The sequence below is a fragment of the Aspergillus neoniger genome, assembly GCF_003184625.1.
Source record: "Aspergillus neoniger CBS 115656 unplaced genomic scaffold BO87scaffold_9, whole genome shotgun sequence".
In the NCBI taxonomy this organism is placed as follows: Eukaryota; Fungi; Ascomycota; class Eurotiomycetes; order Eurotiales; family Aspergillaceae; genus Aspergillus; species Aspergillus neoniger.
The window spans coordinates 1-27,657 of record NW_020291137.1 but is presented as its reverse complement, the minus strand read 5'-3'; the positions used below and the strand labels follow the sequence as shown (position 1 = coordinate 27,657).

General features: G+C 48.0%; 8 protein-coding genes and 1 non-coding gene across 9 annotated transcripts; 6 read left to right on the top strand and 3 right to left on the bottom strand.

The window, feature by feature from the left end:
- Positions 1 to 344: 344 nt before the first annotated feature.
- On the top strand, positions 345 to 1,728 carry BO87DRAFT_235321 (class I SAM-dependent methyltransferase). Its single transcript, XM_025618791.1, has one exon. It carries the CDS (start codon positions 481 to 483, stop codon positions 1,642 to 1,644), a length of 1,164 nt encoding a protein of 387 aa, XP_025481706.1. The 5' UTR covers positions 345 to 480; the 3' UTR covers positions 1,645 to 1,728.
- Positions 1,729 to 3,073: 1,345 nt separating this feature from the next.
- Positions 3,074 to 4,624, top strand: BO87DRAFT_235256 (uncharacterized protein). Its single transcript, XM_025618789.1, has 5 exons — positions 3,074 to 3,574; positions 3,630 to 3,763; positions 3,823 to 3,975; positions 4,032 to 4,358; positions 4,410 to 4,624. The coding sequence occupies exons 1-5, from the start codon at positions 3,333 to 3,335 to the stop codon at positions 4,451 to 4,453; spliced, it is 900 nt and encodes a 299-aa protein (XP_025481705.1). The 5' UTR covers positions 3,074 to 3,332; the 3' UTR covers positions 4,454 to 4,624.
- Positions 4,625 to 5,170: 546 nt separating this feature from the next.
- BO87DRAFT_235272 (phosphate transporter) lies at positions 5,171 to 7,267 on the top strand. Its single transcript, XM_025618790.1, has 3 exons — positions 5,171 to 5,395; positions 5,459 to 6,803; positions 6,863 to 7,267. The coding sequence occupies exons 1-3, from the start codon at positions 5,333 to 5,335 to the stop codon at positions 7,249 to 7,251; spliced, it is 1,797 nt and encodes a 598-aa protein (XP_025481704.1). The 5' UTR covers positions 5,171 to 5,332; the 3' UTR covers positions 7,252 to 7,267.
- Positions 7,268 to 7,658: 391 nt separating this feature from the next.
- On the bottom strand, positions 7,659 to 7,729 carry BO87DRAFT_t115. The gene has a single exon. It is a non-coding gene; the product is annotated as a tRNA-Gly (tRNA).
- A 2,053-nt stretch (positions 7,730 to 9,782) lies between these two features.
- On the top strand, positions 9,783 to 11,864 carry BO87DRAFT_374588 (flavin-containing monooxygenase). Its single transcript, XM_025622817.1, has 2 exons — positions 9,783 to 10,450; positions 10,503 to 11,864. Exons 1-2 carry the CDS (start codon positions 9,841 to 9,843, stop codon positions 11,738 to 11,740), a joined length of 1,848 nt encoding a protein of 615 aa, XP_025481703.1. The 5' UTR covers positions 9,783 to 9,840; the 3' UTR covers positions 11,741 to 11,864.
- Positions 11,797 to 13,179, bottom strand: BO87DRAFT_414210 (uncharacterized protein; the record flags this gene model as incomplete). The annotated part of the gene is made up of 2 exons (XM_025626621.1): positions 11,797 to 13,061; positions 13,130 to 13,179. 2 exons carry the CDS (start codon positions 13,177 to 13,179, stop codon positions 12,116 to 12,118), a joined length of 996 nt encoding a protein of 331 aa, XP_025481702.1. The 3' UTR covers positions 11,797 to 12,115.
- Positions 13,180 to 15,217: 2,038 nt separating this feature from the next.
- BO87DRAFT_374587 (DUF1772 domain-containing protein) lies at positions 15,218 to 16,064 on the top strand. The gene is made up of 2 exons (XM_025622816.1): positions 15,218 to 15,409; positions 15,465 to 16,064. Exons 1-2 carry the CDS (start codon positions 15,331 to 15,333, stop codon positions 15,929 to 15,931), a joined length of 546 nt encoding a protein of 181 aa, XP_025481701.1. The 5' UTR covers positions 15,218 to 15,330; the 3' UTR covers positions 15,932 to 16,064.
- Positions 16,065 to 24,362: 8,298 nt separating this feature from the next.
- BO87DRAFT_374586 (uncharacterized protein) lies at positions 24,363 to 24,952 on the bottom strand. The gene is made up of 2 exons (XM_025622815.1): positions 24,721 to 24,952; positions 24,363 to 24,641 (listed from the first exon to the last, which is right to left on the bottom strand). The coding sequence occupies exons 1-2, from the start codon at positions 24,851 to 24,853 to the stop codon at positions 24,424 to 24,426; spliced, it is 351 nt and encodes a 116-aa protein (XP_025481700.1). The 5' UTR covers positions 24,854 to 24,952; the 3' UTR covers positions 24,363 to 24,423.
- A 941-nt stretch (positions 24,953 to 25,893) lies between these two features.
- On the top strand, positions 25,894 to 27,319 carry BO87DRAFT_374585 (uncharacterized protein). The gene is given in 9 exon segments (XM_025622814.1): positions 25,894 to 26,096; positions 26,178 to 26,243; positions 26,263 to 26,265; positions 26,320 to 26,387; positions 26,472 to 26,589; positions 26,643 to 26,646; positions 26,761 to 26,824; positions 26,891 to 26,998; positions 27,056 to 27,319. 6 exon segments carry the CDS (start codon positions 26,364 to 26,366, stop codon positions 27,197 to 27,199), a joined length of 462 nt encoding a protein of 153 aa, XP_025481699.1. The 5' UTR covers positions 25,894 to 26,096; positions 26,178 to 26,243; positions 26,263 to 26,265; positions 26,320 to 26,363; the 3' UTR covers positions 27,200 to 27,319.
- The last annotated feature ends 338 nt before the right edge of the window (positions 27,320 to 27,657 follow it).

Sequence of the window (27,657 nt, the reverse complement as noted above, 5' to 3'; positions counted from 1 at the left end):
CGACTCTTCCGATGCTTTCCAGATCCGGTGACAATGGCTAATCCACAGTGGCCATCGCTAACTTCCCATGGCAGGTCATACGGCAAATCAATCAATATTATTAAGATCCCCCCGATGGCGCCGCCCAGCGCCGTTGCAGAGGCACCTCACTGTTACAGGAAAGAGGAGTCAGAAAAAAAAAAAATCCCTCCGTTGCAGTGCTTATAAATTAAAGCCTAGCCCCGCCTTTCCATCCTATCGAGGGAAAAAAAAAGAGGGAGAAATCGCATTGCGACTCTGGCATGGCACTTTCTGGACAACGAAAATAACCGCCGTCTCTAGTCTCTCACCCACTGCCCTGTCACCAATCCACCCTCCCCCAAAACACTTCCCTCACTCCTAAATTCGCACTGCTGTCGTTGCTTCCAGCTGTTGCTGTTGCCGTTGTTTTTTGTTGCTGTCAACGCCGCGATCAAGCTCTTAATCTTATAGCGTGAAGAAATGGATACCCAAACAACCGTCTTGGCGTCGCGCCAGTCCGGCCGGAGCTCCGAGAGCAGCTCTCTGGACGCTGTTGAGAAGCAGAAGCTCGCCAACAAGGAGCTTCCCCAAACTCGCCCTGATCTGCACAATTCGGCATCGCCCAAGCGATGGAAGACCTTTTGGAAGGCCTTCCGGTATCTGAACAACCTCACCCCCAAGCAGGTCGATGACTTCATGGCATCCTACGTCATCTACAATCTCGACTGGTCTGACGAGAAAGCGATGATTGAGACGCTAGGTCCGGACTATCAGGCAAAGGTTGGCGACTGCCTCAAGGCGTACTATGGAGTGCTCAACCACCTGTGCGCGCTGGGCGACGTGGAGAAGATGTACATCCCCCCATTTATGAGCAAGAAGGCGACCGTGCTGGAGAACCAGTTGTTGTACGAGGAATCAATTGCGCAGGATATCGGCCTTAGCGCCGGCGATCACGTGTTGGACCTGGGTTGCGGTCGCGGAAGAGTGGCCGCGCACATGACGCAATACTCCGGCGCGAAGGTCACGGGACTCAACATCGATCCCAATCAGATTGGCCAGGCCAAGACTTACAATGAGAAGCTCGGATTCAACAACAATTCTTTCGTCGTCCAGGACTTTAACAACCTTCCCCTGCCCTTCGAGGATGCTAGCTTCGACGCTTTCTACCAGATCCAAGCCCTCAGTCTGTGCAAAGACCTTCCCTCCCTCTTCCGCGAAATCTACCGCGTCGTCAAGCCCGGTGCCAAGATCTCCCTCCTCGATTGGGTTAGCCTGCCCGACTACGATCCGAGCAACCCCGAGCATACCGAACTCATGCGTCGCGTAAAGCCTCTGATCGGTGCTGTTGGCACTCCCACCCCCGAAAGTCTCGAGAAGGCCCTTACCGATGCCGGCTTCTCTGTCGTCCGCTCCGACAATGCCAGTGTTGGAGGCCTGCAGGCACCCCTCATCGACAAGGTTGACTTCTACTTCCGCTCCATGCGCCAGGTCATTTTGGGACTGGTCAAGACCCACGTGTTGCCCCGCCACTTTAAGACCCTGATCAACCGCTTGTGTCTCGACGGCGAGGCTTTCATCAAGATGGATACCATGCGACTTGTGACAACCAGTTATCGCATCATCGCCCAGAAGCCTCTTCAATAGACTATACATACTGAACGGGACTGGGTAAAGGGAATCGGTCATTTGCTGTACATCGAGGATTCATCCACGCGGAATAGGGTCACCGCCCTTGCATCCAGAAAGCAGGCCATTGTTTGTGGGCTGGGGTTTCAATGAGACCCCGACGGTGATAGCTGGATGGGACGCTTTCACTCATGCAATATTCCGCAACTGGATGTTTCACGTCTGACGCATCTCTCTCCGCAATATGCTGATGATAAGAGCGAGTCACTCAACTTTGGCACATTCGAGTTCGTCACGTCGACTTGATCGCCGCATCTTTCCCGGTCCTGTGGCCGCGGCGCGTTTCTGTCCATAAAGTGAGTGCCTGCTAATGTCCCAACATCGCACGCTGGCCTCGCTGCACAAAGCGTTCATCTATTGTACGATTGTACGATCGGCTTTCTCTGACTTGGTTTTGAAGATATTTGTTTTTTTCCGGTTCGCATCTATATACCCTATAATCTCTGGCGGCTTTGCGGGTTTTACCCATTTCATGACCCCATGGCAGAGCGCCCCGACAGTTCTTTGTTACCAACGCTCGCTCGCTTGCATTCTTCCTGGTCATTTGGGTTGCATCCATCCTGCGTTGTATTTCTGTTCAGCTCTGCGAAGCCTAGCCGGTGTTTTTGGTGTCTCGCATATGGTTTCGTTTCATTCTGATCTTAGGATACCCCATGTAGATAGGGCTGTCCGTATAGAAGTACATAGACTAATACCACTTTCTTCTGCGATGACTGTCAATGAGAGACTGCAAAGCCAAGTATGCCAACGGACCGAGTATCACCGATAGTTGGTCGTGCTCTCATTATGCTAGTCTGGCAAGCCGCCTTGTGATTTACGTAAGGTATGCCGGCGAATCCGATACACGTCACATGACCACGGGATGTCGGGGGATGCCTCGACCAGACAATACAACAACATGCCTCTGCCTTCATGCACGCCATAGGCTTTTGGCCAGCATTCCTAAGCTTCCCTGCATCCTGCTGCCGACCCGAGTATGCAATGCCGAGTCAAAGATTAGACTGGGAGGATCGCAATCTATGCTTCTGGCTCGCTCGCTATGACTCGAGGTACCCACCAACACTTTAGTCTGTGTACCCGCACAGAGGCACTAACTCCAGGATGAGCGGGTACCTATCCACGAGTTCCTCAAGCAGCAACGTATAATAGGTGGGTTGATATCGTGAAAACATTTCAATCCATCCTCTCCAAGCACTGACAGTGACTAGGAAAGCGCATCACGGACCATCCATATCACCACGAGGTGTACCGGCCGCAGGGATGCGTCTCCACTCATCCGCGCTGGAGTCTCAAATCACAGGGCGCCTTTCGAGCACGTTGTCCGTGGTTCCCCCGCCCTGGGCCTGGGCATAAGGTCCCTATGGCACCCGCATCAGCGTTCCCTTATCGCTTGCCTAACTAAGCACTTGCTTTATAACCTCGCCCTCAATCAGCGAAGACCAGCCGTTTTGCACTGCTTCGGATCGGCTTGTGCTGTGGGAACTCTCCTCGTCGACATTGGGAATGATGCAAGTGCCCTCAACCCTAGTACACGTTGATCAGCTCCTGGGGATCCGCACGATCGTCGCCCGTCAGTCACCCGCCACATTGCAGTGTGCACAGTTGAGGGTCCGGTCCGTCGCTACTTAAAGTCCCTTGCATCTGCAATGAGCCACCCAGGCGCCCATTTGGAAGCCGAGGACTGGCCTCTTCCGCTGTCCGTATCTCGACCAGAAAGCATAGTCTCTTCCTCCACGAGCTCTTCCGGTCCCAGCTATGCCACATCGCCCATTTTCCCGCCTCCGCTGAGTCGTACGGCTTCTTCAATTGGATCGCGGTCGAGGCAGGCTTCATGCTTCTCCTTATACGAAGACACCTGCCGCTTACCGCTGAACCATTCTGTGACCATGTGCGTATTGCCCAGTATCCCGTGCAGACGACAACCGCTGATAGAGCCATTACAGCTCCTTCGTCCGGAGTAGTAAACTCTTCAAGCTACGCTTCACTTGTATCGACATACGTAAGGATGCCACGGGAAGTTTGAAGAGTCTTGAGTTGGGCGGGGGACCGGGTCAGCAGACTCCTTTGATACATACTTGTAAGTGTTCGAAAAGGGCCTGCGGATGACCATGCTAACCCGTCGTGATTCATCTGTAGTCAACGATACCAAGCTTCCAGTTCCCCATCTTGAACATCCAAAGCTCCCGAACGAGTCGTCGCTGCGCGTTTCCTTCATGGACGAGCAAACCGTTCAATCGGCCCACAACGTGTTCCTCACACAGATCTCTTATACTTTTGATGACTGGCATGGTGGGTAGCAGAATACTCTAAGAGGGGTTGAAATTTTTGCTGATTCCCATTTGCAGATTGTGTGCAGTTCCAAGAATTAGTCCTGGGTTCAAAATTGGTCTTCATAGCAGGCATCGCCGAGGCGAAGTCCAAGGGCCGAGGGGAAGAGTGCATCAGCCAGAACCTACGCATTCTACGTAATCATAACGGCAAACAAGTCATGCTCTTCTTTGCCAACTCACAACGGAAGGAGTTGAAACGTTATGTGTCCATTCCGATCAACTGCATCGACAGTTTCAATCCGGGCAAGAAGGCAGGAAAGCCGGTGGTTCTCCAGTTGCAGCCCAACTTTGACATTCTCTCCCAGATGAGGACATTATCTATTCAGTTTCTTGATGATCTGGGTAGGTTTCTTTTCGAACATTCCCAACGGGATTGCTAACGTGCTCCACTAGACCGGAAAGCATTTTGCCAATTTCTAACGGAAAGCACCACATAATAATACAACACACTCCATTCAACATTGAATATGATACCCACGGGAAACGCGGTTCGGAAAACAGGCATAGCATCTACTAATAACCCATCATGGAATCAGTGGTTTACGAGTCTGCAGCAAGGAGTTAAGAGGGCGTTGGGTTCTCAGGTACAATGCATAATCTTTTCCTATTTTCTTGCTTGCTCCTGTGCGGCCACGCGTCAGTTTCATTTACAATACCATAACTTTATTGTGAAACTTCAGACAAGATTGGGAACTTACGAGGCACAAGGGGCACGTGTTTGGTCGAACCAGTAGGACGGCTTTCAGCTATAACCAGGTTTCATCGCTCGGCGAACTCAAATGTCACAAATGGCAAATTTGCCTCGTATCCAGTGGAAGGCAGCTCGGGAGCCTGGCCAGGGACCGAAAGAACTCCGGGATCATGCTACTACTGGCGTCTCTCGTTCATCTGACAGAGGCAGCCAAGTGGGCAGGTGGGCCCCAATGAGTCCCCATCCTGTCCGCACGTGCCGCACGTGGAGCGAGGAATTGGGCGGGTGCCCCAGGCATTGAGCTCCACTCCGGCCGCTACTGCACGCACTGTCACAGCTTCCTCCAATCACCCCGTCGCGTTTCTGCTTAGTTCAAACCTTCCCAGGAGAAGTATATTGTGCCTCTGGCCTCATGGTGGGCCTCGAGTACCCCTCTCAGACTCATCCTCCCCTATCTTTCAACGTTGCGCCATCCTTTTTCTTAGACCTTCATCCTCAAATCTGGGGGCCGCAGGATCTTTTCTTCCTACTGTACTTGCAGCTCGATGGCCCTTCATGATGTCATTCGTGTACAATCTGATTTCTAGAATCCATCTGATCCAAACGCCAACACGAACATACAGCCATGGGCAAGTTCCGCACGCGTTGGTATAAGACCGACCGAGCTCAGGATTTTGAGCATGAGCAGGTAGAATCTTCTTAGATGCTTCACATCGCGAATCTGCTAGCTAATACTGTGCTGGTGCCATAGGATCGAGATGTTCGCGCTCGGCAGGTGTACGACACAATCGATCGCCAGGGATTCCAATACTTGATCGTCTTCGTTGCCGGTGTGGGCTTCTTTCTTGATGGATACACACTGTTTGCAAGCAACATGGCACTTCCGATGATCTCCTACGTCTACTGGAAAAAGGAGGTCTCTTCGATCAAGATCACTCTATTCAACATTGCTACATTGGGCGGGACGCTACTGGGACAGGTCTTGTTTGGGTACCTAGCTGATCGGAATGGACGCAAGAAGATGTATGGGTTGGAGTTGATTCTCATGATCACGTCCACACTGGGCGTTGTGATGGCCTCCCGCGGAGAAAACGATTCAATGAGCATCTACGCATGGCTCATCTGGTGGCGTATAGTTGTGGGAATTGGTGTCGGAGCCGACTATCCTTTGAGTTCGGTCATCACAAGCGAGTTTGCTCCCACTAAGCACCGAGCAAGGATGATGGCTTCGGTTTTCTTCATGCAACCTTTGGGGCAGATCTGGGCAAACCTCGTGTCGCTGATTGTCATCGCCACCAGCCGTTCAGATACCAATGATTTGACCATGTCTGTCGATAGGATGTGGCGCTACGTCATTGGTATCGGTGTGATACCGGCAGCAATAGCAACTTGCTTTCGGTTCTTCGTTCCAGAGTCGCCACGCTTCCTCATGGAGATTGACGATGATCCCGTGAAGGTCGAGTTCGATGCAACCACACTCTTTACAGATCCAAATGCTGTTTCCTCCTCCCCAACTCTCGAAAATGAAAGCTGGCACAAATTCCCCGGCCAGGCATATTCCCTGACTACCATCACGGCCGAGGACCGATCCTCCACATCCCAGACCGGGATCCTTCAACCAGCGACTCTCAACTCTCACTGGCGCTTAACCTGGAAGGACATCGTACAATACTTTTGGGTGGAAGGCAACTGGCGGACTCTAGCTGCGACGACCGTGTCCTGGTTCTTCTTAGACTTTGGCTTCTACGGCATCAGTCTCTCCAGCCCGCAGTTCTTGGCCAAAACTTGGGGGTCTCTTCATCTGAGCGCACCAGCGCCTTACTGGGAGACGAACGACAGTCCTGGTGCAAGCGTCTATGACATGTTCTTTGCAAGTTGCACCCACGCCCTGGTGATCTTGAACGTGGGTAGCTTTGTCGGCGGGCTTCTTCTCATCTTGGTGATCCACAAACTGGACAGAGTCGCTCTACAGAAGTACTCGTTTCTCGCACTATCCGCACTCTTCGTCGCCCTAGGTTGCATGCTTATCACTGTACAAAAAGAGGGTCCTGTGGCCGTTGTTTTGTACGTCATCGGCCAAGCACTCTTCAACTTTGGTACGTAACCTTTCCACCGTGGAGTCGAATATAGATGTCTCTAACCATGATTTCTATAGGACCCAATGCTACAACATACATCATCCCCGCTGAAATCTTCCCCACCCGTTACCGTGCCACCTGTCACGGACTTAGCGCCGGCGCTGGTAAGATCGGTTCTATAGTGGTGCAGGTATTTTCAGCCTACTACAACTTCGGCGGCGGTTTCGGGGAAGAGCCGGTAAAGCGTCACGGCTACGTTTTGATTGTCTTTGCCGTATGCATGCTCTTTGGGGCGATGGTCACATGCTGGATACCTCCAATCCAGAGAAAGCCGGATGGATCTGGAAGAGGTAAATTGTGGGGTGGCAAGACGGAGACGCTGGAGACTCTGGCACTTGGTCGACTCGGCGTGGATAGTCGATACGCGAATCAAGGCAGACGGAGAAGGAGGGGTGTTGTTACATGATGTGACAACTCCATCACGGTGGCGGTTTCAACTATTCTGGGTATATAATCACGGGTACATATAAGGGTACTTTAATTTCGCTGTATATATTTGCCAGTGGTCGGGTTAATAAACTGTTATTCCCCGGTTGCTTATTTGCTCGCAGCAATGCTGTACATACAAGAGAAGAATCAGAAGATACGAAAATGGTATGCTGATGATAACGGTGCACCTTTTAGGGTGACACTATAGTGAGATAATGAGCTAGAACATGGAGGCCAAACAATAAGTAGGTAAATATATACGTTAAATTTGAAAAAAAAAAAAAAAAAAAAAAAAAAGAAAAAAGAAAAAGATGAGTAGATTCGAAAACCAAATAATTGATAGGTAAAAGAAAAACCAGAATCTCTACCGAGAGAAAAAATGTGTGCATCATCCGTGAATCGAACACGGGCCTCATCGATGGCAACGATGAATTCTACCACTAGACCAATGATGCTAGTCGATGTTAAATTTATTCTTTATTATTAATATAGCCTTCCTCAAAATATTACGCTAAGCAAACTTTCGATTATGTCCGCCTATGCGGGCAAGTCCACTCACTTATGATCATCACGTAGACTACAATCTAAATGGTCGGAAAACCGAATCTTAGAACTATTGGATCTCATTATCTTGTACCTATAGTTTCTGTCTGAAAGCGAGTTTTGTGCTTGTACTTATTCGCCAATGGTTTCACTGTTGGGTTGCTTTTTCTCGTACTAATAAATTATTGGCTCTGATCTGGTAGGACTGAATATATATAAATTATATTGTAGAACCGCATCGGTACTTTCGAGTTGCTGAATGGTTAATCCCAAATACGTAGTAACAATTGAATCGCTCACAGTACTCTGATCAACCTTGCGACCATCTTTATCATCATCCAACTAGTACCACCGTCTTTAGTACCTACCTAAAGCTGCCGACATCTCATCAGTTAGCTCATCCCCTGCCACACCGCACCACAGTCCGGCCACAAATATCTGGTTCCAACCCCGCTCCCACCCAACCCACTTGTATCTCTACCTACGGAGTACCATTTGTCGCGATGGGTCGATCGGCATCGGCTCCTGCCCCACCACCACGTAGAATGGTTCACGCTAGAAGTATTGAAACCCACGATGATGATAGATAATCCCGCACCTCTCGATGAGAGCCCCCCACAGTGGATAGTACGTGGTAAGCGTCCTGTCTTTTGAAGGAATTTTGATTGGTCGGGTGTCTCGTGCCACGCAGGCTATCATAATCCGACCGACAGATGTTCGAGTCAGCGGGGTTGGGATCGTTGATGCCGATTTTGTGACCGCGTACAGGTGGCTAGGATGTCGTGGGTCGGGGTTGTGGTAGGGATGGGGAATTCCCCACTGAGGATACTAGGAGATCTACTCCGTAGCCTAAAAAGGTAGATGGGTGTTTTGAGTGCTTATGATCTGCAGTGGCTAGCTGAATGGGCTATTCAAGAATCCACGTAGGTCGATAGGAGGTCCGGTTGTCGGTTGTGGATGGCGAGATGGCGTGTGATTGTCCGCGAGCTGGGCGCTGAAAGGTGAAACTTTGATCAATGGCAAGATCGCACCCAATTCCGATAGCGGCCGGGCTCACACTGCAGTCTGCACGGATACTGTACTGGTAAACATGATGGAGGCAGCTGTGGGTCGCATGCAAGGGTGGTTGGTGTGACGGATTCATATTGGAAGAGGTAATATCCGTCGGTTCCTTCGGGTAGTTGAATGAAGGAGAAGCTTGACTGACAAAATGAGCCAGTGTAGCAGATATTGTGTCTTACCTGCCATCTGATAGATAGCCTCCGAAGTCGCTCAGCCGGGTTCCTGGACGATGTGTGGAACCCGCACTACCCGTCTGGTTCGGATCCAGAATCGATTTGAATATACCGACCCAGCGAGATAATGACCCATTGCCAATCCCATGGGAATGGAATCTGGTAAGTAGCACGGTTGAAGCAAGGTGAGATCAACGGTGGAACCTCAGGAAGAAGGGGAAGGTGGGATTCCCTGCGGGGTCACGCTCCCGGCTGGGTTCCTTCCCTTTGTTGCAATCAATCATCTTCCCCTCTTTCTACATCTATCCGGATTCAGAGCAGGATGTAACCACTCACTATTCTGCACACTTCGTGCACAATTGGTACGGTTCACCGCAGTATAATTGAGAATTATGCTGCCATCTCACTCGTCGAGGTCTGCGATGGAGGTCTGCAGAATCTAGACCTGCCAGACTGCGGGGTGTCTAACCAACCGAGCCGATAGGCTAGCTTAGCGCCGCCACGACCCGTCGGACCCCCAGCACACCCCGAGCTAGCAGGAGAACTAGAACTACCAATGCCGACCGGAACGAGCTGAAGAATGGGCTTGCAGATACGAATCTGACTAACCACATTAACCCGGTGAGTTGTCATGGCTGCTGCAGTGCTCAGCTGTGGCATTGAAGAAGCGGGGTTGGTACTACCCCCGCTGATTTAATCCTGGCCTCTTTTCTTCCCCTCTTTGACCCGCCCAGAGATATACCACCCCTGCTCTACTCTCAGCTCAGTGTTCCTTCATCATAGGCACAATGCCTTCCGAAGACGTAACGACCGGCTCGGTCAATGTTCCCGTCGGCACATTTCCCCAGACATGTTCGTCGACCGATGTCAATGCCGACCAGGTCGCTTCGCAGTTAGTCGAGAAGATCAACACAGCTCTTAGCAAAGGAGATGTGCAGTCCTTTTCCGACCTGTTTCTGGAAGATGCCTACTGGCGGGATCACCTCTGCTTGACATGGGACTTTTACACCGCGAAAGGCAAAGAGAACATTTACAGCTTGCTCAAATCCGGCCGTCTCCCAAGCAAAATCGAGATCGACCGCTCGACCGCATTCCGAGGCCCCTACGTTGGCCCTATCGATGCCTTCGGCGACGTCACAGGTATCCTCTTTTACATTACGCTCACCAGCCCCCTGCTCCATGGACACGGTATCGTTCGGCTGGCAGAAAAGGATGGCGAGTGGAAGATTTTCACCTTCTTCACCTCCATGGAGGGTTTTGTCGACCACCCAGAAGCCGTGAACTTCAAGAGACCCATGGGAGCACAACATGGCGAAAGCTTGGATCGAAAGAACTGGAAGGACCGTCGGACGGCCGAAATCGAAGCTAAGGACCGGTCTCCAACTGTTGTGGTCGTCGGTATGCTCCTCACCTACCAACCTGTTACTATCTGATGTGCTGACCCGACCAGGTGCTGGCCAATCTGGTCTCATCATTGCGGCCCGCCTTAAGATGCTGGGTATCGATGTTCTGATCATCGACCGAGAGGAAATCATTGGGGACAACTGGCGCCAACGCTACCACCAGCTGATCCTGCATGACCCTGTCTGGTTTGACCACTTTCCCTACATCCCGTTCCCGCCGAATTGGCCGATCTTCACACCCAAGGACAAGATAGCCGAGTGGTTTGAGTGCTATGCTAAGCTGCTAGAGCTGAATGTATGGACCAAGACCGACATCAAGGGGTCCTCATGGGACAACAACGGAAAACAATGGACTCTTGATTTGCAGCGGCGGAAGGAGGACGGGACGGTGGAGAACCGTACCCTGAACCCCCGGTATATCGTCCAAGCCACTGGCCATTCTGGAAAGAAGAATGTGCCTGACTTCAAGGGCATGGATTCCTTCCAGGGCGACCTCATCTGCCATAGCAGCGAGTTCCGCGGTGCCAAGCCCGAGTCGAAGGGTAAAAAGGCTGTCGTGGTTGGGGCGTGCAATTCCGCCAACGATATTGCACAAGATTACTATGAGAATGGATATGACGTGACGATGGTGCAGCGCAGTTCAACCTGCGTGATTTCCTCGGAGTCGATTGTGGAGATCGGCCTCAAGGGCTTGTACGAGGAAGCAGGACCCGGGACCGAGGAAGCCGACCTTTACCTTTGGAGTATTCCGGCAGAGCTGTTCAAGGCCCAGCAGATCAAGGTCACCAAGCGTCAGAACGAGAACGACCGGGCGACTTTGGAGGGGCTGGCGCGGGCCGGGTTCAAGGTAGACCGCGGTCCAGACGGTGCGGGTCTGCTCGTCAAATACCTCCAACGTGGTGGAGGCTACTACATCGACGTCGGGGCCAGCCAATTGATCGTTGACGGCAAGGTGAAGGTGAAACAGGGCCAGGAGATTACCGAGGTCCTCCCTCACGGACTCCGGTTCGCGGACGGATCGGAGCTCCCGGCGGACGAGATCATCTTGGCGACAGGGTATCAGAACATGGCCACCCAAGCACAGCTCGTGTTCGGAAAAGAGGGGGAGAAGGTGAAGGATGTCTGGGGATTCGACGAGACGGGCGAAATGCGCATGTGGCGGCGGACCGGACACCCAGGCCTGTGGTTCATGGGCGGCAATCTGGCCGTCTGTCGGTATTACTCGCGGTTGCTGGCGCTACAGATCAAGGCACTAGAAATTGGCGTCACTTCCTACGACGGTTAGAGAGACTTGGCGGTAGGGCGAAGACAAAGGAAATCGGTATGAAGCAAGATATAATTGGTAATATAAGTTGAGCAGCTGCAATAAATGTCGCAACTCAACAATCTATTGAAAATGAAAATTCCCAGGTATCACAAAAATACCCATAATAGACCCGCTATGCAAGAAAAGAAAAACATGCAATCTCCAAGTGAAAGTAATGAAAACCATCGGAGCGGAGAATTCTGTAAATCCCGTGTTCCCCAAGAAAAATAAAAAATGGTCCAGCCAAGCCGGACGGACATCCCCACCCAACACCTCCGACGAACTGAACAACAGATACCCCCTGAACCCAATACCTCCGTAGACAATGGAATGATGGTATGTAGGTAGGTAGTATTACAACCACCCCTCCATCCACGCAACATAAACCCCCAACGTCAATACCAACGTAATAACCTCCTCCTCCCCCCCAGGAGCTAATATCCCCACCTCCTCCAAAAACCGCACTTGTTTCGCATCCCACACGCCAACCCTCAGCCCCTTTTTCTCTAGTCCAGCCAGCCCCGACCGTCTGACACGCTGATCGGTGCCAGCTGCTCTTTCCCCTCCGATGGCACTAACGCAAAGCACAAACCGGGGATTAGCATTTGCATTCGCATTGGCATCGGAAGAACTAGTAGTGGAGTCTCCTTCCTCCTCGCAAGGGTTTCCTGTTGTTGTTGTTACTGTATCGGAGTCCGTTGATCCCGACACCGCCGACCCCGACGCGGTTCTTGGCCGGGTCTGGGATTGGGTTTTCCGCCGCCATTCGATGATGACGGTTTCGCCCGAGGGGGTTTTCTTCTCGCGTAGGATGAAGCGGTAGTTGCCTCGTGGGGTGCGCGTTGCGGAGTAGGTTTGGTGTGTGGTTGGGAGGTAGATTTCGTCTTCTTCTGTTGTGGTAGTAGTATTTGTTGTTGGTGGGGTCGTGGTGGTGGTGGGTTTCTTGGGGTTGGGGTTTGTGTTGTGGTTGTGGTTGTTGTAGATTACGCCTGCGGCGATGGGGTAGGCAGTACTACTAGTAGGTTCTGATGATGGTGGTTTTGGTGTTGAGGTGATGTCGGTGTAAGCGTCGCTCTGCAGGATGTAGAGATCCCGGCCGTGGATCTTGCGCGGACAGTTGGGCAGGGATTTCCCTTGTCGTGGGGGTTGGTAGATTTCCAAGATGGGGAGGGCCCGGTGTCGGTTTGAGGTTATTGAGAGTTGTTGGATTTGGAGGAGGAGGCGCGGGGAGAGGCGGAGGCAGGGGGTGGATTTGGGAGGGGGGTGGGCGAGGGGGAAGGTGTGTTTGGGGGTTTTTGTTCTGTTTTTCATTCATTGTTAGAATTATGTATGGTGTTGATAATGTATGTGGTGGTGGTCTGGATGTACCTTGTTTGGCTGGAGATGGAGCTCTCTGCGTCGCTGTCTTGGGTGGACATTTTGTATTTTGTATACTACCAGTACTGGTGTAGAAGGAGTGAAGAATGTCAAGGATAGTATAGATAGTAAGTAGTGAAAAATGATTTGAATATCATCACTTCAATGAGAAAAGTCCGCATATTTATTACTCACACCCCATTCTCACCCAGCCATGTCGGTCTATTACTATCTCTGCATAGATCGTATTCGTTCCCATCGCACGGGGCGCCGATCCAGGCACGAACTTTCTACGTACCATCTTACAGGGTGCAGAGAGAGTGTGTATGAGGGTGTGACCAACTAACTAGTCTGGTTCAAACATTGCCTAAACCCACTCATCACACGAAATTATTTTCACCGTTCAAGCTTATTCTTTTTTTTATAGCCTTGGCGGGGCGGGGCCATGGACTGGGCTGAAGGGAAAAAAAAGGGAACGAAAAGGAACGGGAACCAAGATGCAAGTTGGAGTTAGACCAAAGATTCAGCTTGCCTTCGGGACATCTCATTTGTTGAGAATTTCCCCCGGTGGGGAAATTTCTTTGCGACTTCCGACGGTAGAAGATGAGGTGAAATGATTTCCGCAACGAATTGGGGTATCGGATACGGATACGATCGCTGCCGAGGTATTTGCGAATTTCCGATTAGTTGGTTATTATTCCTCTATAGTTAACTTGGTTATAGGATTGGATTGGCTGGTTAGATAAGCGGAGTTGGGTGCAATTTTCACCGGGTCACGGAGTCAACCACTCGCAACCCCCTTGTTCGGTCCTTTTCTCCTTCTCCGTCCTGTTCATGGGTGGTTGCAGATGTAGTAATGTTGTCGGTCGGGCAGCGTCCGAGCTAGACTGTCTTCCGTATTCGTTTTCTAGTTAGTTCCGGGGATGAGTCGTTTGGAAAGTCTTGGCCGAAAGCGAGAGAGGCGGTGTTAGAAAATCCCTGATGGTCCTCCGTGGCAAGGCTGTGGTATCCTGTCAGACTGTCAGATTCCTTTGTTTTGGGTTTGTAGGAGGATGATTGCATGGCTGGGAGGACCAGGTTCTGACAGTCAGCCTTGTGAGGCTTACAAAACGACCTGCGACCTACTTACTCTGTTGGGACTAGTCTGAACACAGTAAGATCCTGGAAGTTTCGGGCGCAACTTGGCTTGTATGGGAAGGATTCTCTGCTTATGCTGCGAGAGACTAGAAACGTGTTTGGTGATTACTATGGAGTAGATAGACACGTTGTTCTGATGATTTGATCGATATGGAGAAGTTGATTGATCTTGTTATGTGCTGCGGTTGGCGATGCTCTTTGACTACTAGTACCTTATGGTTGCTGACCTACAGAGCACTCGATCACTCTGGATCAGTTCTGCCCCCATCCATCTATCCTATTCACTCACTTCCTGGCCAAGGGTACTCCGTACCCCGTACAGATTGATCAGATAAACAGATATCAGAGACATCATTTCTCAATGGACCAATCATACACCCAGGCTGGTCGAGATGTTGAAGCATCGCGAAAATCCACTTCTACTCATCAAGACGCGTCGACGTGTTGAAATCTAATCTGATGGTATGTATGTGAATGTGAATGTAGTGTTTGTTGTGGTGTTTGGTTGACTTTGTAGTGTTTGGTGTTTAGTGCCAACAGTTGCCGAAGGGGGAAAGCACAGGGGAGATAGAAAGTGCGACCGAACGGATTGTTATATACTCCACTGTCCCTTTCTATACTGGACCCTCACAATAAGTACTAATATTGTACATTGTAGACTATAGTTTCTCTAACCAGGACTATTGGTCTGAGCTGCATCTACAAAATGATATGATGAACATCACGGACTCCAAAACCCACCCGACCGGTCCAAAACCCGCCAAAAGCCGAGCATCCACAGTGTTCAACCAGTTAACTTCTTTCCACTAACCACGCAAGGAAGAATGCGGGGCGAGAAACCAGCAATGGCCTGACTCGCTATTTATCCTGCATACTATTGTAGTAGTCATGTGCAAGCTGCAACCGCCATAACTAATCTACAAGTCTAGGCCCTGAAACAATTATTTAAGCTCACCGATGGCATCATGACTCCACATACTCAGTAGCATTCATATATAAGCCACATCACCCTCACCCATCCACTCTAAGCATTCCAGACCCAATCCATCTCACCACCTACATAGTACGATTACACTATGTACACAACAGACACCCTCCCAACAAGCTTCTGCATAGCCCAGGCAATCGGCCTCAGTGGCGCCGCTTGGCTCTCGGGTACTACTCCCTATTCATCCTGAACCTAAACTCTTGCTAACAATAAAATATCCAGGAAACATATTCTCTCTATCCCTAATGACAATCCCAGCTCTTCTCCAATCCCACAAAGAGCACAGGATCCCCTTATCAACAATAACCAAACAATGGGCCCTCGTCTATGAAACGGGCAAGAACCGCGCTCCCCCGATCGCTCTCTTCACCGCCACCACCCTCTTGTATTTGTCCTGGGAGACGAGAGCACAGAGCACATTGGCAGCAATTGCACCACGGGGAGCTACCACGACGTATGCGATCGCTGCTGCATTGACGATTGCCATTGTGCCGTGGACTATTCTGGCTATGAAGGGTACGAATGATGCTTTGATGGAGAAGGCCAAGGTGGGCGTACAGGAGGAGAAGGATTCTCAGGAGGGCGAGAGGGTGTTGGGGTTGTTGAACAGGTGGGCGTTGCTTAATGGTGCGAGGGCTATGTGGCCTCTCGCTGGGTTTTTGGTGGGTTTGTTGGCGGTTGTGCCTTGATCAGGAACCAGTTCCAAAGAAATGCGAGATTTGGGGATAGGTTTGGGATAGGAAAAATGGGCGTTAATGGTAATGTAGGATATTTTGTGAAATGAATTGATGTATAATATATGTATAGGTTCTGTCAATGGTGGCATAACAGTTTCAAGACAATTGTTTGGTAATACCGTCACTGAAGGATAGTATCATAATCCCGGGTGTGAATTATCGGCTCATCACTATTCTGGAAGCTACCGTAGCGGGTATCTAGTTATAATACTACCACTAGTATGATACCGAGCAATCTCCAGGGAATTTGCTCATGTCGGGTATTCACATGTATCCAACTTATTGCTGGAAACAATTGTCTGATATGGGAGCATATGCTTCCGACAAAGGAGGCATACGGTTTATATTCACGACTTCAAAAGACGCAGTCAATATATCATTCAAAATGTATCTCTAGGGCTTCACTGGAGCCAATATGCAATGGAGAATATTCCATGAGCTTCCATATTCCCAGTCAACTTCCGTAGCATAAATACTCATTATCCCCCCCCCCCCCCCCATTCAGACCTTCTTCTCTATCTCCATCTTCATACTTCGCCGTTTCCACCCACATACTCTTTTCAAATCTTCAAGAAAGAAAATTGCAACAATGAGCATACGAAAGCCGTCAGAGACAAACGCATATCGCATGCTCTAAGCATGCCTACATACCAGTATTACTCTATCCGAAGAATGGAGAAGGTGATATAGCCACCACACAGTGCCAAGCAAAATGCCTGGGACATCGACCAAGCTTCCAATCTCGCAATTGCAAGAGAACAAAAACCGTCTAGACAAATGAATGCATAAGGTGATGGGATGCTCATTCTGGCTCTGACCAGCTCCGAAATCGAGGAATCGAAGAAATGCTAGAGGCCTCAATAGAAAGGGCTAGTATTGATTGGCTACTCCTGCAAAAGAGCTTTGCCGAGGAAATTATGATGGCTTTTTGAATTCATATACTATTTATAACTCCATCCATGGCTTGCTGGACCTAGAAATGGTTGCTGCAACAAAACACGTGGGTATAGTGAGCCACTTCTGGTTCACAGTCAGTATATATACACTGATAGTATCGACTCCTCTACGGTACCTTGTTATGCAAAGCAGTGGATGCTATCCACGCCGGGTTCGAGATTATTTGAACACTTGAGAACACATGCGGGACAAGAAAAGATACTATCGACTCATGTGGGCTTTCTCCAACAAACGTTACCACTCCCATCACCTGTTTTGAAAACTACAGATTGAACACTACTTTATAATCATTGGGAGAAGGAGTGTATTTGTCAGAGTCAGGGGACATTTTCATCTCCGCAGAGACTCAAGATACTGGCAGAATTCTGACTGCTTGGTGCAAATGCGAGAAATCAATTCGTGCAAAATCTCGACAGTGGAAGGACAAAAAGGAGAAGAACTAGTACTCGATGCTCCAAACAACGGAGGATTGGGGCTCCAGACGAGTTGTGATAATAGTCCTTCTTCTTGACCCCTCCATATCAAGCGAGAGACGCAGCAGATAAGCTAAAGTGCATACGTGAAGGGAGGCATGTCCTTGCTTCTGCTGTGTCTGTCGATTTATCCGTTCGTGCACTATATGTCCTCAAGCCTCTAGCATTACGGGAGCTTTCGTAGTGGTTTGGGTAGCGCCACATCGTGGAAGAAATCCAAAGAGAAGCAGCCAAGAATGGGTTGAAAGCCATCTACATACTCTGAAATTTGAGATACCACGTCAGCAATTAATGTACGAATCTGGGGAATATTGAGGGTCCAAAGCTCCTCTTCAGTCTCATTGTCGTGACCGTCACTATTACTACTCCCCGAACACCTCAGCGAGCCCTCGGGGTCACAATTATATAGGCGAGCAGGATATCATTGATATTAGGTATATGCACTGACAGCTCTACTGAAATTCTGGGAGTCTCTACTCTTCAACAACTGGACTTTGATAAGGATATTATATAAGTCTCTGGTACTTTCTCTACACCTATCGGTGGAACCACGGCCAAGGCATACAGATTATATCGACATGCAGATAGTTATGAGCCCTAACCATGGGCTTCCGGGTCGTGGCACTTGATGAGTGGAAAAACAGCAGATAATAGATGAGCAGTCTATCATTTGGTGCATTAGCCCATCGCAGCAGATGTATATTGCAATGGCTTTACATCATGCACATATTGATTGCCACATCTATCATTCTGACCTGACAGCAAAAGAGCGACGGAAACTAGTTTGCAACTTCACTACCAACCCGGACAAATACATGGTCCTTATTTGCAGCTACTATGTCAATGCAGCTGGTTCTAATTTACAGTATCTCTGCCGGAACTCCCACCAGTTTGATACACCGACCTCCCAAGCCCTATCAGACCAGGGAAACGGACGCGTGCTTCGTGTAATGTGACTCATCACGGGATGGGAGGAGACAGTCAACCTTCGGCAGCCGCTTACTGAAACAGCTACTGTGCTGTCGAATGATTCGTGCGGTGTATCCAAAATAAGCTGAATCGCCTTGAAAAGCCCTACATCAGATTGTGGGGTATTCTTCCACTCGTGCGTTTGCCGTGGCTATGTGGAGAGGCCAATCTGCAGAGAAACAGGCAAAGAGAAATTGATGTTCGCAAAATGGGATTCCGACGAGGCAAATCTATCGGAATAGAAATCAAAGAGACAATGTGACGAGAATTGGAATTTGAACACGGCAACCATAGGATGGAAATCCTGACTCTCGAGGTTTATTAATTAAATCACTTATGCGGGCCGCACGGCTAATTCCACGGGTGTTAGCTGCACTAGGCGTGATCAGCACCACGATCTACTGCCTGTTGTGTTCTCACACTAGTTACTGATTTGATATAGCATCCAATTGGATGCCAACTGCCAGTGTATCCAGCATTCTCACATAAGAAAAATTGTAAGCAGAATGGACACATGATATAGTGGATGCACTTCTGATCTTACAATTCCCATCTGTGGATTGGAATGCGATCTAACAGACCCAAGGAATACTTCGCTACGCCCTGCTTTTTTCTAGAAAAAGGAAGTAACAACCGCACAGCCTCCGCGAGTGCCTCCGTGAACGTCGCTTGATGCAAGTATCGTGATTTATTCTGGGGAAATGCTATTGCAGTCATTGGCGACTCGTCAATTTATATAGCAGACTGCCAGATCAAAAACTGATACTGTCGAGAACCAGCGACTGCTTTACACGCGAGCTATCATCAATCATTATACTCTGCACCGGGACAGACGTTCACAATGTTGCCATGTTTGTGGCTGTCTTGCAAAGCCGTAAGCCCAAGCCCAAGCCCCAGCTCCAGTCCATGTCGTGTCTACCGGCATGATCAGTGACACAGGCGGCTGTTGGTGGCACAAACCATGCAAAAATTGTGGCAGCTTGTCCTAACCTCCGCTGGACTAGGTTTGCTGAAACTGGGTACGGTCAAATGTCTTTCAAGAGTACCATTGTGCCTTCAGTCGTTGGGGATGACTAGGAAATGTCATTGTTGATATGGAAACTCAAACCACAGTGGGCGGTACTACTTATACATATCAAAGTTTCAAGCAGGAAAAATTGGGAGATAGAGGTCCTCTTCAATTCTCTTCTTTTATGTTTCCTCTTGGTTATACCTCCCCCTTTCGTCATTCCTTGCTGGTCACTGCTTCTCTACCACAATGTTCCATCGTCCCGCGCCATATTTGTTGATGGCCGATCTTCGTGACCTCCTTCAGGACTACAGGCTGCCTCGTCAAGACCCCGGCCTCAAGGACTTTATCACTCGTCCACCTATGGTACTCAGGGAGCTCATCGAGCAGATTGATTACTTCATGCAGTCCAAGACTTGGTGTAGTGATTGGAGCTACATCTTGGAAGAACCAGAAATTTCCGAGGGGTATTTTCCATAGACAGCCAGGCGGTGGTTGCGGGCTTTGAATAAGGCTGGGAGCTTTTTCACTCTTCTTATAAAAAAACTCTTCTAATAAGAGTTGCCCACGGGGCTTTGTTCGGTTTTCTGTTTCGGTTTCGATGACTGCTGTTTTAGTTTTGTTATGGACCTACAGGCAATCCTGACAGCTAGTGCTATGAGAAGAGAAGAAAAATCGGCACCTTATAGTCTTAAAAACACGACGAAGAGGAACCGACTCTTTTCAGAGCACAGACAACAACACATTATCATCCTGATAATCTCTTGACCGTTCAAGTGGCTGTCCCATACCATTCCTGACGTTGAGAAAGACAAGCTCTTCTTAACATCATGGATAAAATGAAAGGGAGCATTTCTTACCTATGCAGCGTTGTCTAAGGGTGGCAAGCTAAGGCAAATATTCCCCTCGAATACCAATATCCGTTACAAAGTGGCCTTTCCAATCGATGTCGAGAATGAGATACTACTCCTTGTAGTATAGAGCTTCTTCGCTTTCAGCTGCATGCAATATGAGTACACGCCTATTGTCGGACTTTAGGCAAGGAATCAACATGCAAAACGCCCAGCATGTGTGCCCCCCAGGGTGAGAAAAGCTCGAATTGATGATTACTTTCTGTGGCGTAAGAGGGACTGTTGAAGGACTCACAGACTACATATTCTGCTATGAAGACGTCGAAAACGAGTCGAGTGATTTGGTGGCCCTGGAAGCTCAAAGGTATCTAAGGATTTTTGGACTAGCTCAAGTCGTGGCTTATATAGGTAAGTCTAAGGAATGAGAATGCGTTCCACGTTATCGTTTTTTGACCTGATTAGGCATTATACACAAGGCTAGGTATCGAGGAAAAAACAAAGACTAATTTCAAGGCTTTGGTATTTCTAGCGGCAGGTATCGACTTTCTTGTCCTTTGTGAGTCACAAGACTTGGAATAATAACATGTGCATCAAGGCGAACACGGCTGGGCTTCACACTACCCTTATGGCGGATACGAGATCGCTTTTAGGCTTCTGGGCTCGTTGATTTGTCGACAACCCTATTTTCCCGCTTTTTCGGACTTGAAGCATGCGGAAATATTCCTGGCCTGGGTGATACTTTGGACGAGCTCAATGGTGACATGGATAAATAGGGAAATAAGCAGAACGGTGCTTAGCCTATGATGTTAGACTCGTCAGCACCTTTAAGATACATTATAATATAGTAACGAATCATATGTCACACCTAGAGTGTATTTACCGATGAAATATCAGCTAAAAATCAGAATGGAGAATATGCGACCGTGACAGGTGTGTAACCATGGGTCCTTGTTCTAGGGAGCAATAATAGATAACCTATGTTCCTTCTCTCCTCCAAAACTAATATTATTTTAGCTATTAGATACAGGAGTAATATATGCGCTTCCCTACTCAAAACTACAAAGCAGCACTTGCTTCAAGTATCTGAAGTTCAACTGAGTCCATCCCCAATATCTCCATATCCTGTGGGTCAGTTATAGATAGAAATCATGGCATATGATTGGTCACATCACGTGGTGATCTACATTTTAGAGCAGTCGTCCTGCAACACCGTGCATTAGCGTGCTTTTTAGAGCCATCAACCTGCAACACTGTGCATTAGCGCTTCATTTAGAGCGACTGTCCTGCAACTGTGTGCATCAGTGTTTATTCTAGAGCAATCGCATTGCAACACCGTGCATGAGTTCCAGTTTTAGAACCATTCTGTATGCAGTCTTGTGTATGGGTGCAGCTTTTAGAGCCATCAACCTGCAACACCGTGCATTAGCGCATTCTCCAACATGGTCTGTGCTGAGGCTGACATGCATGTTTGTGCTACCCTATACAAGGTTTAATTGGCTACTAGGCCTATATTGCTATATTCATGCACAGTCCTGCATAAATTTTTGCTCCTTGAGTAACCACAATATGGCCTAGTATGCAGTGTTCGTGTGTGGAGTGGTTTGGATGTGATTGGTCTATCTGATCAAGCCACCTGCACGGGCGTGCATGATTACTATGGCATTGTTCTGCTGTAGCCGGCGGTCTGTGCGTAGCCAGGGATCCATTTCCTTGCTCTTTGTAGTCATGCTTCTGAGATGATAGATATGTGCTATATAATTTTAGCTTAAGTATTTTTCAGTACATACGACCACAGGGTGTGGAAAACAGGGCTTCCCGTCCGCTCAGCCGTACTTAAGCCACACGCCGGGAGGTTAGTAGTTGGGTGGGTGACCACCAGCGAATCCCTTCTGTTGTATGTTTTTGTATTTTTGACTGACTTTATTTCTCTTACAACCGTGATGTAATGCCGTGGGAATACCCCTAGCCGAAAAGCGTCTGGCAAAGATCTCGCCAAGTGGCGTCCATATGTCTCCTCGAACCCATTCAATCGCCCCTTCAACGCCTCCTGATCCTAGCAAAAATATTGCGATGAGCCATGGGTGATAGACTATTACGTCCTGTCAGGCTGCTTTGAGGGCCTGACTTCACCACGGAATAACATTACTACCCGACTACATTGTCGCCGTCCAACTCTACGGAGACAACGTCTCTGCAGAATGGGCCTCTAATCGATGGTATATTCACCGACCGGCCCACAATCAAACCTCTTTCTGCTTGAAACGGAACCGCAAGTCAACTATGTCTTTGCATCCGACGGATGATGGACTGTATTAGGGGCTATGCATGGTACAAGCGGGATTCAGTCTCCTTCATCTTCTCCATGGACCTGAAGTTACCACTTGAACTGGCAACAACAGATCTGCAAGCGGATAACTCGGCTCAATCGAAGACACAGTGCGGTTGAATGTGGTTTACCCCAAGGTCGGACCAGTATATTACCTTGTTCCAGATGACCTTCGTCCAAATAGACAAAACGATGGATAGATCTACCTTTAGCGGAGGCTATCTATACCATCGTATCCTTAGGAGAAGGGAAACCGAGCTCGGAATCTGGCGTGAGGAACCATTATCCGGTCAAGAAACGGGCAGCAATATCTCAGATGATGGGATTTACGAAAAGCCTTTGGATTCATGACTGCCAAAAGAGAGTATACTCACCCAGCATACTTGGCTACTTGATATGCACGACATCACGACACCCATCTCTTCCTCCGAGATCAATCTCTCCAATGCCCAAGTTCTGATATATTGTTGCGACGGAATGGCCATTTCATTCACCGTCCTGTACACGGTGGTACTCACACCCGTATATAAGCCAACTGACTCCACTTATCAGAGATACACTTATCTTTTCACGTCGCATACTTCTAGGCTATGAGCATTGGCCACCCGTAGCGCAATAAACCTGAGCTCTATACCTTGGTGGGATCCACTGTACGTCAGGATGACTTCACTCTGCGGGATATGGTTGGCCGGTATGCAGCGATCGGGTGTTATTCGCGTTACCACCGTGTTATGGCCTACGAGACCTACATCGCCTCAATATCAACCCCTCCTACACTATTCTGGGGCTGTAATCCTGACTATCCATCATGCAGACTTCCCAATGAAGCGTGAGCTGCAAAGGAGATCAAGAGCAGACATTTCGTTCATGTTGTGGCTGAGCCAGAGCGAAATAGGAGACACCTCCAGCGGATATGAGGCGAAGCTATCGCCTTTTGCTTCACATGTCGTAACAAAGCTCTGTTCGGGTTTAGATTGGGTGCTAGGCGTCCTGCATGTGTCCAAAGCGGTGGCATTCGGACACTCATGGTCTCGGGTGCGCCGACCCGAGAATCACCTGGCTACGCCTATCCGATGATACTAAACCTATGGGCAGTATCATGGATCAGATGTTCTACGACATGGTAGACCAATTTATCATAGGATGAGTCTACGACTTCTGAACTCAGCTGGAGATACTATAGAGAAGAAGTTTTCCACTAATACTACAGTACTAGTTCCCCTCGAGGATATATGATATGTTACTATGTACAATAATAATTATATATTTACCAAAGGATCTCTAAAACCCATTGAAAGAGTCTTGTAAAACCGACAATAAAACCTTCCCTAAATCACTTCTTCACAGAAGTACGTACTATAATTGAGTTATATTCTATATAGACTCAATTCCACCATAACCTTACCCAACGGCATATCCTCGAACCTAATAATAGAATGTTAAGCCACTGAACCAAAATCCCGCATAGTCCACTATCGATAGACATACCAGCCATGTTTCATTAACAGAGTTAGTAATAGTGCCCAAGGCTTAAAACATCTGACTTATCGCTACAGTACCATTCCAGCTATCCACCCCTACAGAAATGGTCACATAGTTCATTCAAACATAACACTACAAGTATGATAACCCAGAAAAACTTACCATTTGAGTTTCCTACTCAAATCAACAGACCGGAAATCTAGTGGGTAAACCAACTTTATTGCATCCACAACTAAACCTAATCTAATCTCCCTCTACCTTCATTGTCACGACAATCACCCCCTAAATCCAATCTCCCACCCCCACCCCCCACTTCCTCCTCTGTCGCGACAATCACAGTGCGCCATTCCGCATATATGCCCGATCATAAAGATCGCTTAGAAAATCGAGCCGGAGCCACCCTTGGACGCGCAGTAGTCGTTCTTGTTAAGACCACCATCCTTACACTTGACTCCACCACAGCTCTTCACCACCGTCAAGGTATGGTCATCGTTGCAATGGAAAAGAGTGCCCCACCACTGGCCGGGGAAGTTGATCGTCGCAGTACCATAGCCTGCCTTTCTATACGCATCCTTGATAGCAGAGTCCGCATCACCTAATTAAGCGGATCATCGGGTTAGTTCTCATTGCGCGAGTGGGATTAAACGCATTATTAAGGATAGTGGTAGTGGTACCTCTGTCTTGCAGGGTGGAAGCGCAGTAGTCGAAGCCGGGCTTGCAATCGGCGGTGGCACCGGCGGCGCACTCGGCGGCGGCGGCAGAGCTGGCGAAGGCCAAGGTGGCGGCGATGAGGGCAGTAAAACGCATGATGAATGGTTTGGTTGGGTTTGATTGGGTCACGAGGACTTGATTTAAGGATTTGGGAAGAATTGATTCGATTGAAGTGAAGCTTGATTGATGAGAACCACTGATGAATCTGATGAATGGATAGAGAGAAGTTCTGGCGACAGATGGAGGGGGTTTATATAGTATGCTGGGTGAGGGGTCGATTCGGTTTCCCCTCGTGTGATGGAGATGTGAACACGCCTTCTGCAATATTTGAATCACATTGCATAGTTGCTCGAACTAGGACCATGTCGTATCACCGATGCTGCATAGGGGTGGATCATGAGGTCGAAAACAATTACTAGTTCATGCACTTGCTTCTCCTGACTGAATTGCCTTCCCTACTCGACACTCGAGTCTTTCATATTCACAATTACCCTAATAGGTTTCCAGATGCACTCCTGCCCAAGTGGAATGATACTATAACCACCGAATCAGAAACGTATCTGCATAGAGGTCCTCAGAGGGAGGTGTGTCAATGCTCAACATACTCCGTAGATATTTTGACTGTGATGAGTCTGCATAAGTTTCTCTGCACAATGTTAAAGTGAGAAATTTATGTTTAGTAAAGTGATAGTTGGGGTTTGATCGGGTTAAGATCAGCATTTCTGAACGATGGTTTGTTGATCGGCCCACTTAATCTCTGATAATTTAGGTCATTGTGTTTCACAAGTCATAACGAGATGAGATTCCTCCATTAACTGGATAAAGGAAAAATAGTACTGAGGCAATAGCTATTTCTTCCACACACACCTCACTCCGCCGTTCTTAGATAGTAATATAACATATATATATATTTCTCTCTGCCGCTTTGCTTCCACCTGTAGAGCCTGCCGAACATAGAGTATCGAATGAATCCAGAGCAGCCCCTCATCTGCCACTGATTCTACATAATATGTTGGGACATGGCTCTCCATCTGCTCTGCAGATAGTCTAGACACGATATATTGTTTTAGTCTAGACTACTGGTTAGTGTTTGTACTCCGGAGGCTCGGGAACAACCGCAGTCCGACGCAGAAAAGGTGGGTGCAGGTGAGGGATGGTCGTTAATTCACTGGCGCGACCCAAAATGGCTTAGTAAGTACTCTCAGATCATATGACTGTCGCATCACCCACAATAATAATTTCAAATCGCACCACCTCTTTCCATCTTCTTACCATCTATTAACACTACCACCACCACCACCACCACCGACCACCATGGCCGAACTCAAGGAAAACGTAAGTATAACTACTTTCTCAGTAGTTTATAACTACTTGATATAAGAGAAAAGTAGTTTTAAACTGATTTTATTGATGAAAATAGAACTACTACAAATGGTACTTGCGTACCGTGGCTGCTGGCCAGCTGGTGCTTCCCGCCCCTACCCAGGTCAGTATCACTTCAATGAAACCTTATTTACATACTTGCGAAGTAGTTAACAATTACTTGCCAACTACTTAGAATAATAACCTCGAGCATGAAGTCCATTACAGGGAGGTCTTCTGCAGGATGGAGGGATGCACAAAGAGGACCGTAAGTATATTTTCAACTACTTATTAATAACTTGCTAACTACTTACTAATAACTTGCCAACTACTTACTAACTACTAAAAAAAGAAGCAGTACTTGTCTACGAATAATCTGCACTCACATTTGCAAACTCATGAGGATTTTATTGCCAAGACTGGTAATAAGGGGGGACGGGCCTCACAAAAGCAGGTTAATAATACTGTTAGTAAGTAAATTACTTGCCAGTTATTTGTCAATTACTTACTAACTACTTAAAAGAATGGTACAAGCAACTATTTGATGACTTTACCGCAGAAAAACAACTTTCTACATCTACACCTACTCATACTCCGAGATCCAAGACCACTACTTCTGCCGGCTAAACCTTGGCGTCCAGTCCTCTTGGAAAATTAAATATTGATGGATCTTGTCCTCCTCTACCCCTCCGCCAGGATGGAAAGGTAAGTACTTAATAATTATTTATAAACTGCTTATTAACTAGTTAGCATTACTTACCAAGTACTTAGGCCCATTACATTACCGAAATGCGTGCTGAGATCAAGAATATGGGTTATTCTTTACCCTGCAGTATTTGCCCAACTGCAAAAAATTGCTGTAAAGATAAATGGATATGTGTATATTTTCTATAATTTGATTATAGTAATCTAGCACCTGAAGCTTCACAGTAAAAGAATAATACTGAGAATAATAAAAAACAGAATAAGCAGTCTGAGAAGGAGCAAGATGAATATAATAAGGAATCTGAGGAGGAATCTGAGAAAGAGGATGAGGAGGAGTCTGAGGAGGAGAATGAGGAAGAGGAAAGTGAAGTGTAAATTAATTAAGAAGCAGTTTGTAAGTGGTTGACAACTATTTTACAAGTGATTGACAACTACTTGTAAACTAGTCTACACTTGGATCCTGATTAGGCCGGACCTCCTGTTTTACATATGGATAATCAGTTAGCAAGTAATTAATAAGTACTTGAAAGAATAATCTACCAAGGCCGTAGTAAATATACTTTACAGAATATATATTCTGGCTCATATGTAAAGATATATATTAAAAATATTAAAGAAGAAGTCAAGTACTTAGTAAGTGGTTATAAAGTAGTTAGCAAGTACTTATATTAGCTAGATTAATCTAGATTTTAAAGCTGTCTGTATCACTCAATTAAATCCAGCTCCCGCGCCTCATTCTCAAGCTCCTGCTTTCGAACTTCCTCTTCCTGTTTTTTAATTTCTGCTTCTAATTTTCGTAATTCAAGTTCCTGGCGTCTCTGCTCTAAATTAAT

Bases quoted from the DNA above. Each gene is read 5' to 3' on its own strand.
- BO87DRAFT_374585 (XM_025622814.1), top strand. From the start codon at position 26,364: ATGGAGGGATGCACAAAGAGGACC. The intron at 26,388-26,471 runs GTAAGTATATTT...TACTAAAAAAAG, and splicing joins AGGGATGCACAAAGAGGACC to AAGCAGTACTTGTCTACGAA. The intron at 26,825-26,890 runs GTAAGTACTTAA...CCAAGTACTTAG, and splicing joins CCCTCCGCCAGGATGGAAAG to GCCCATTACATTACCGAAAT.
- BO87DRAFT_235272 (XM_025618790.1), top strand. From the start codon at position 5,333: ATGGGCAAGTTCCGCACGCGTTGGTATAAGACCGACCGAGCTCAGGAT. The intron at 5,396-5,458 runs GTAGAATCTTCT...CTGGTGCCATAG, and splicing joins AGGATTTTGAGCATGAGCAG to GATCGAGATGTTCGCGCTCG. The intron at 6,804-6,862 runs GTACGTAACCTT...TGATTTCTATAG, and splicing joins CCAAGCACTCTTCAACTTTG to GACCCAATGCTACAACATAC.
- BO87DRAFT_374587 (XM_025622816.1), top strand. From the start codon at position 15,331: ATGTACACAACAGACACCCTCCCAACAAGCTTCTGCATAGCCCAGGCA. The intron at 15,410-15,464 runs GTACTACTCCCT...TAAAATATCCAG, and splicing joins TGGCGCCGCTTGGCTCTCGG to GAAACATATTCTCTCTATCC.
- BO87DRAFT_235256 (XM_025618789.1), top strand. From the start codon at position 3,333: ATGAGCCACCCAGGCGCCCATTTGGAAGCCGAGGACTGGCCTCTTCCG. The intron at 3,575-3,629 runs GTGCGTATTGCC...GAGCCATTACAG, and splicing joins CTGAACCATTCTGTGACCAT to CTCCTTCGTCCGGAGTAGTA. The intron at 3,764-3,822 runs GTAAGTGTTCGA...ATTCATCTGTAG, and splicing joins GACTCCTTTGATACATACTT to TCAACGATACCAAGCTTCCA.
- BO87DRAFT_374588 (XM_025622817.1), top strand. From the start codon at position 9,841: ATGCCTTCCGAAGACGTAACGACCGGCTCGGTCAATGTTCCCGTCGGC. The intron at 10,451-10,502 runs GTATGCTCCTCA...TGACCCGACCAG, and splicing joins TCCAACTGTTGTGGTCGTCG to GTGCTGGCCAATCTGGTCTC.
- BO87DRAFT_235321 (XM_025618791.1), top strand. From the start codon at position 481: ATGGATACCCAAACAACCGTCTTGGCGTCGCGCCAGTCCGGCCGGAGC.
- BO87DRAFT_374586 (XM_025622815.1), bottom strand. From the start codon at position 24,853: ATGCGTTTTACTGCCCTCATCGCCGCCACCTTGGCCTTCGCCAGCTCT. The intron at 24,642-24,720 runs GTACCACTACCA...CCGCTTAATTAG, and splicing joins TTCCACCCTGCAAGACAGAG to GTGATGCGGACTCTGCTATC.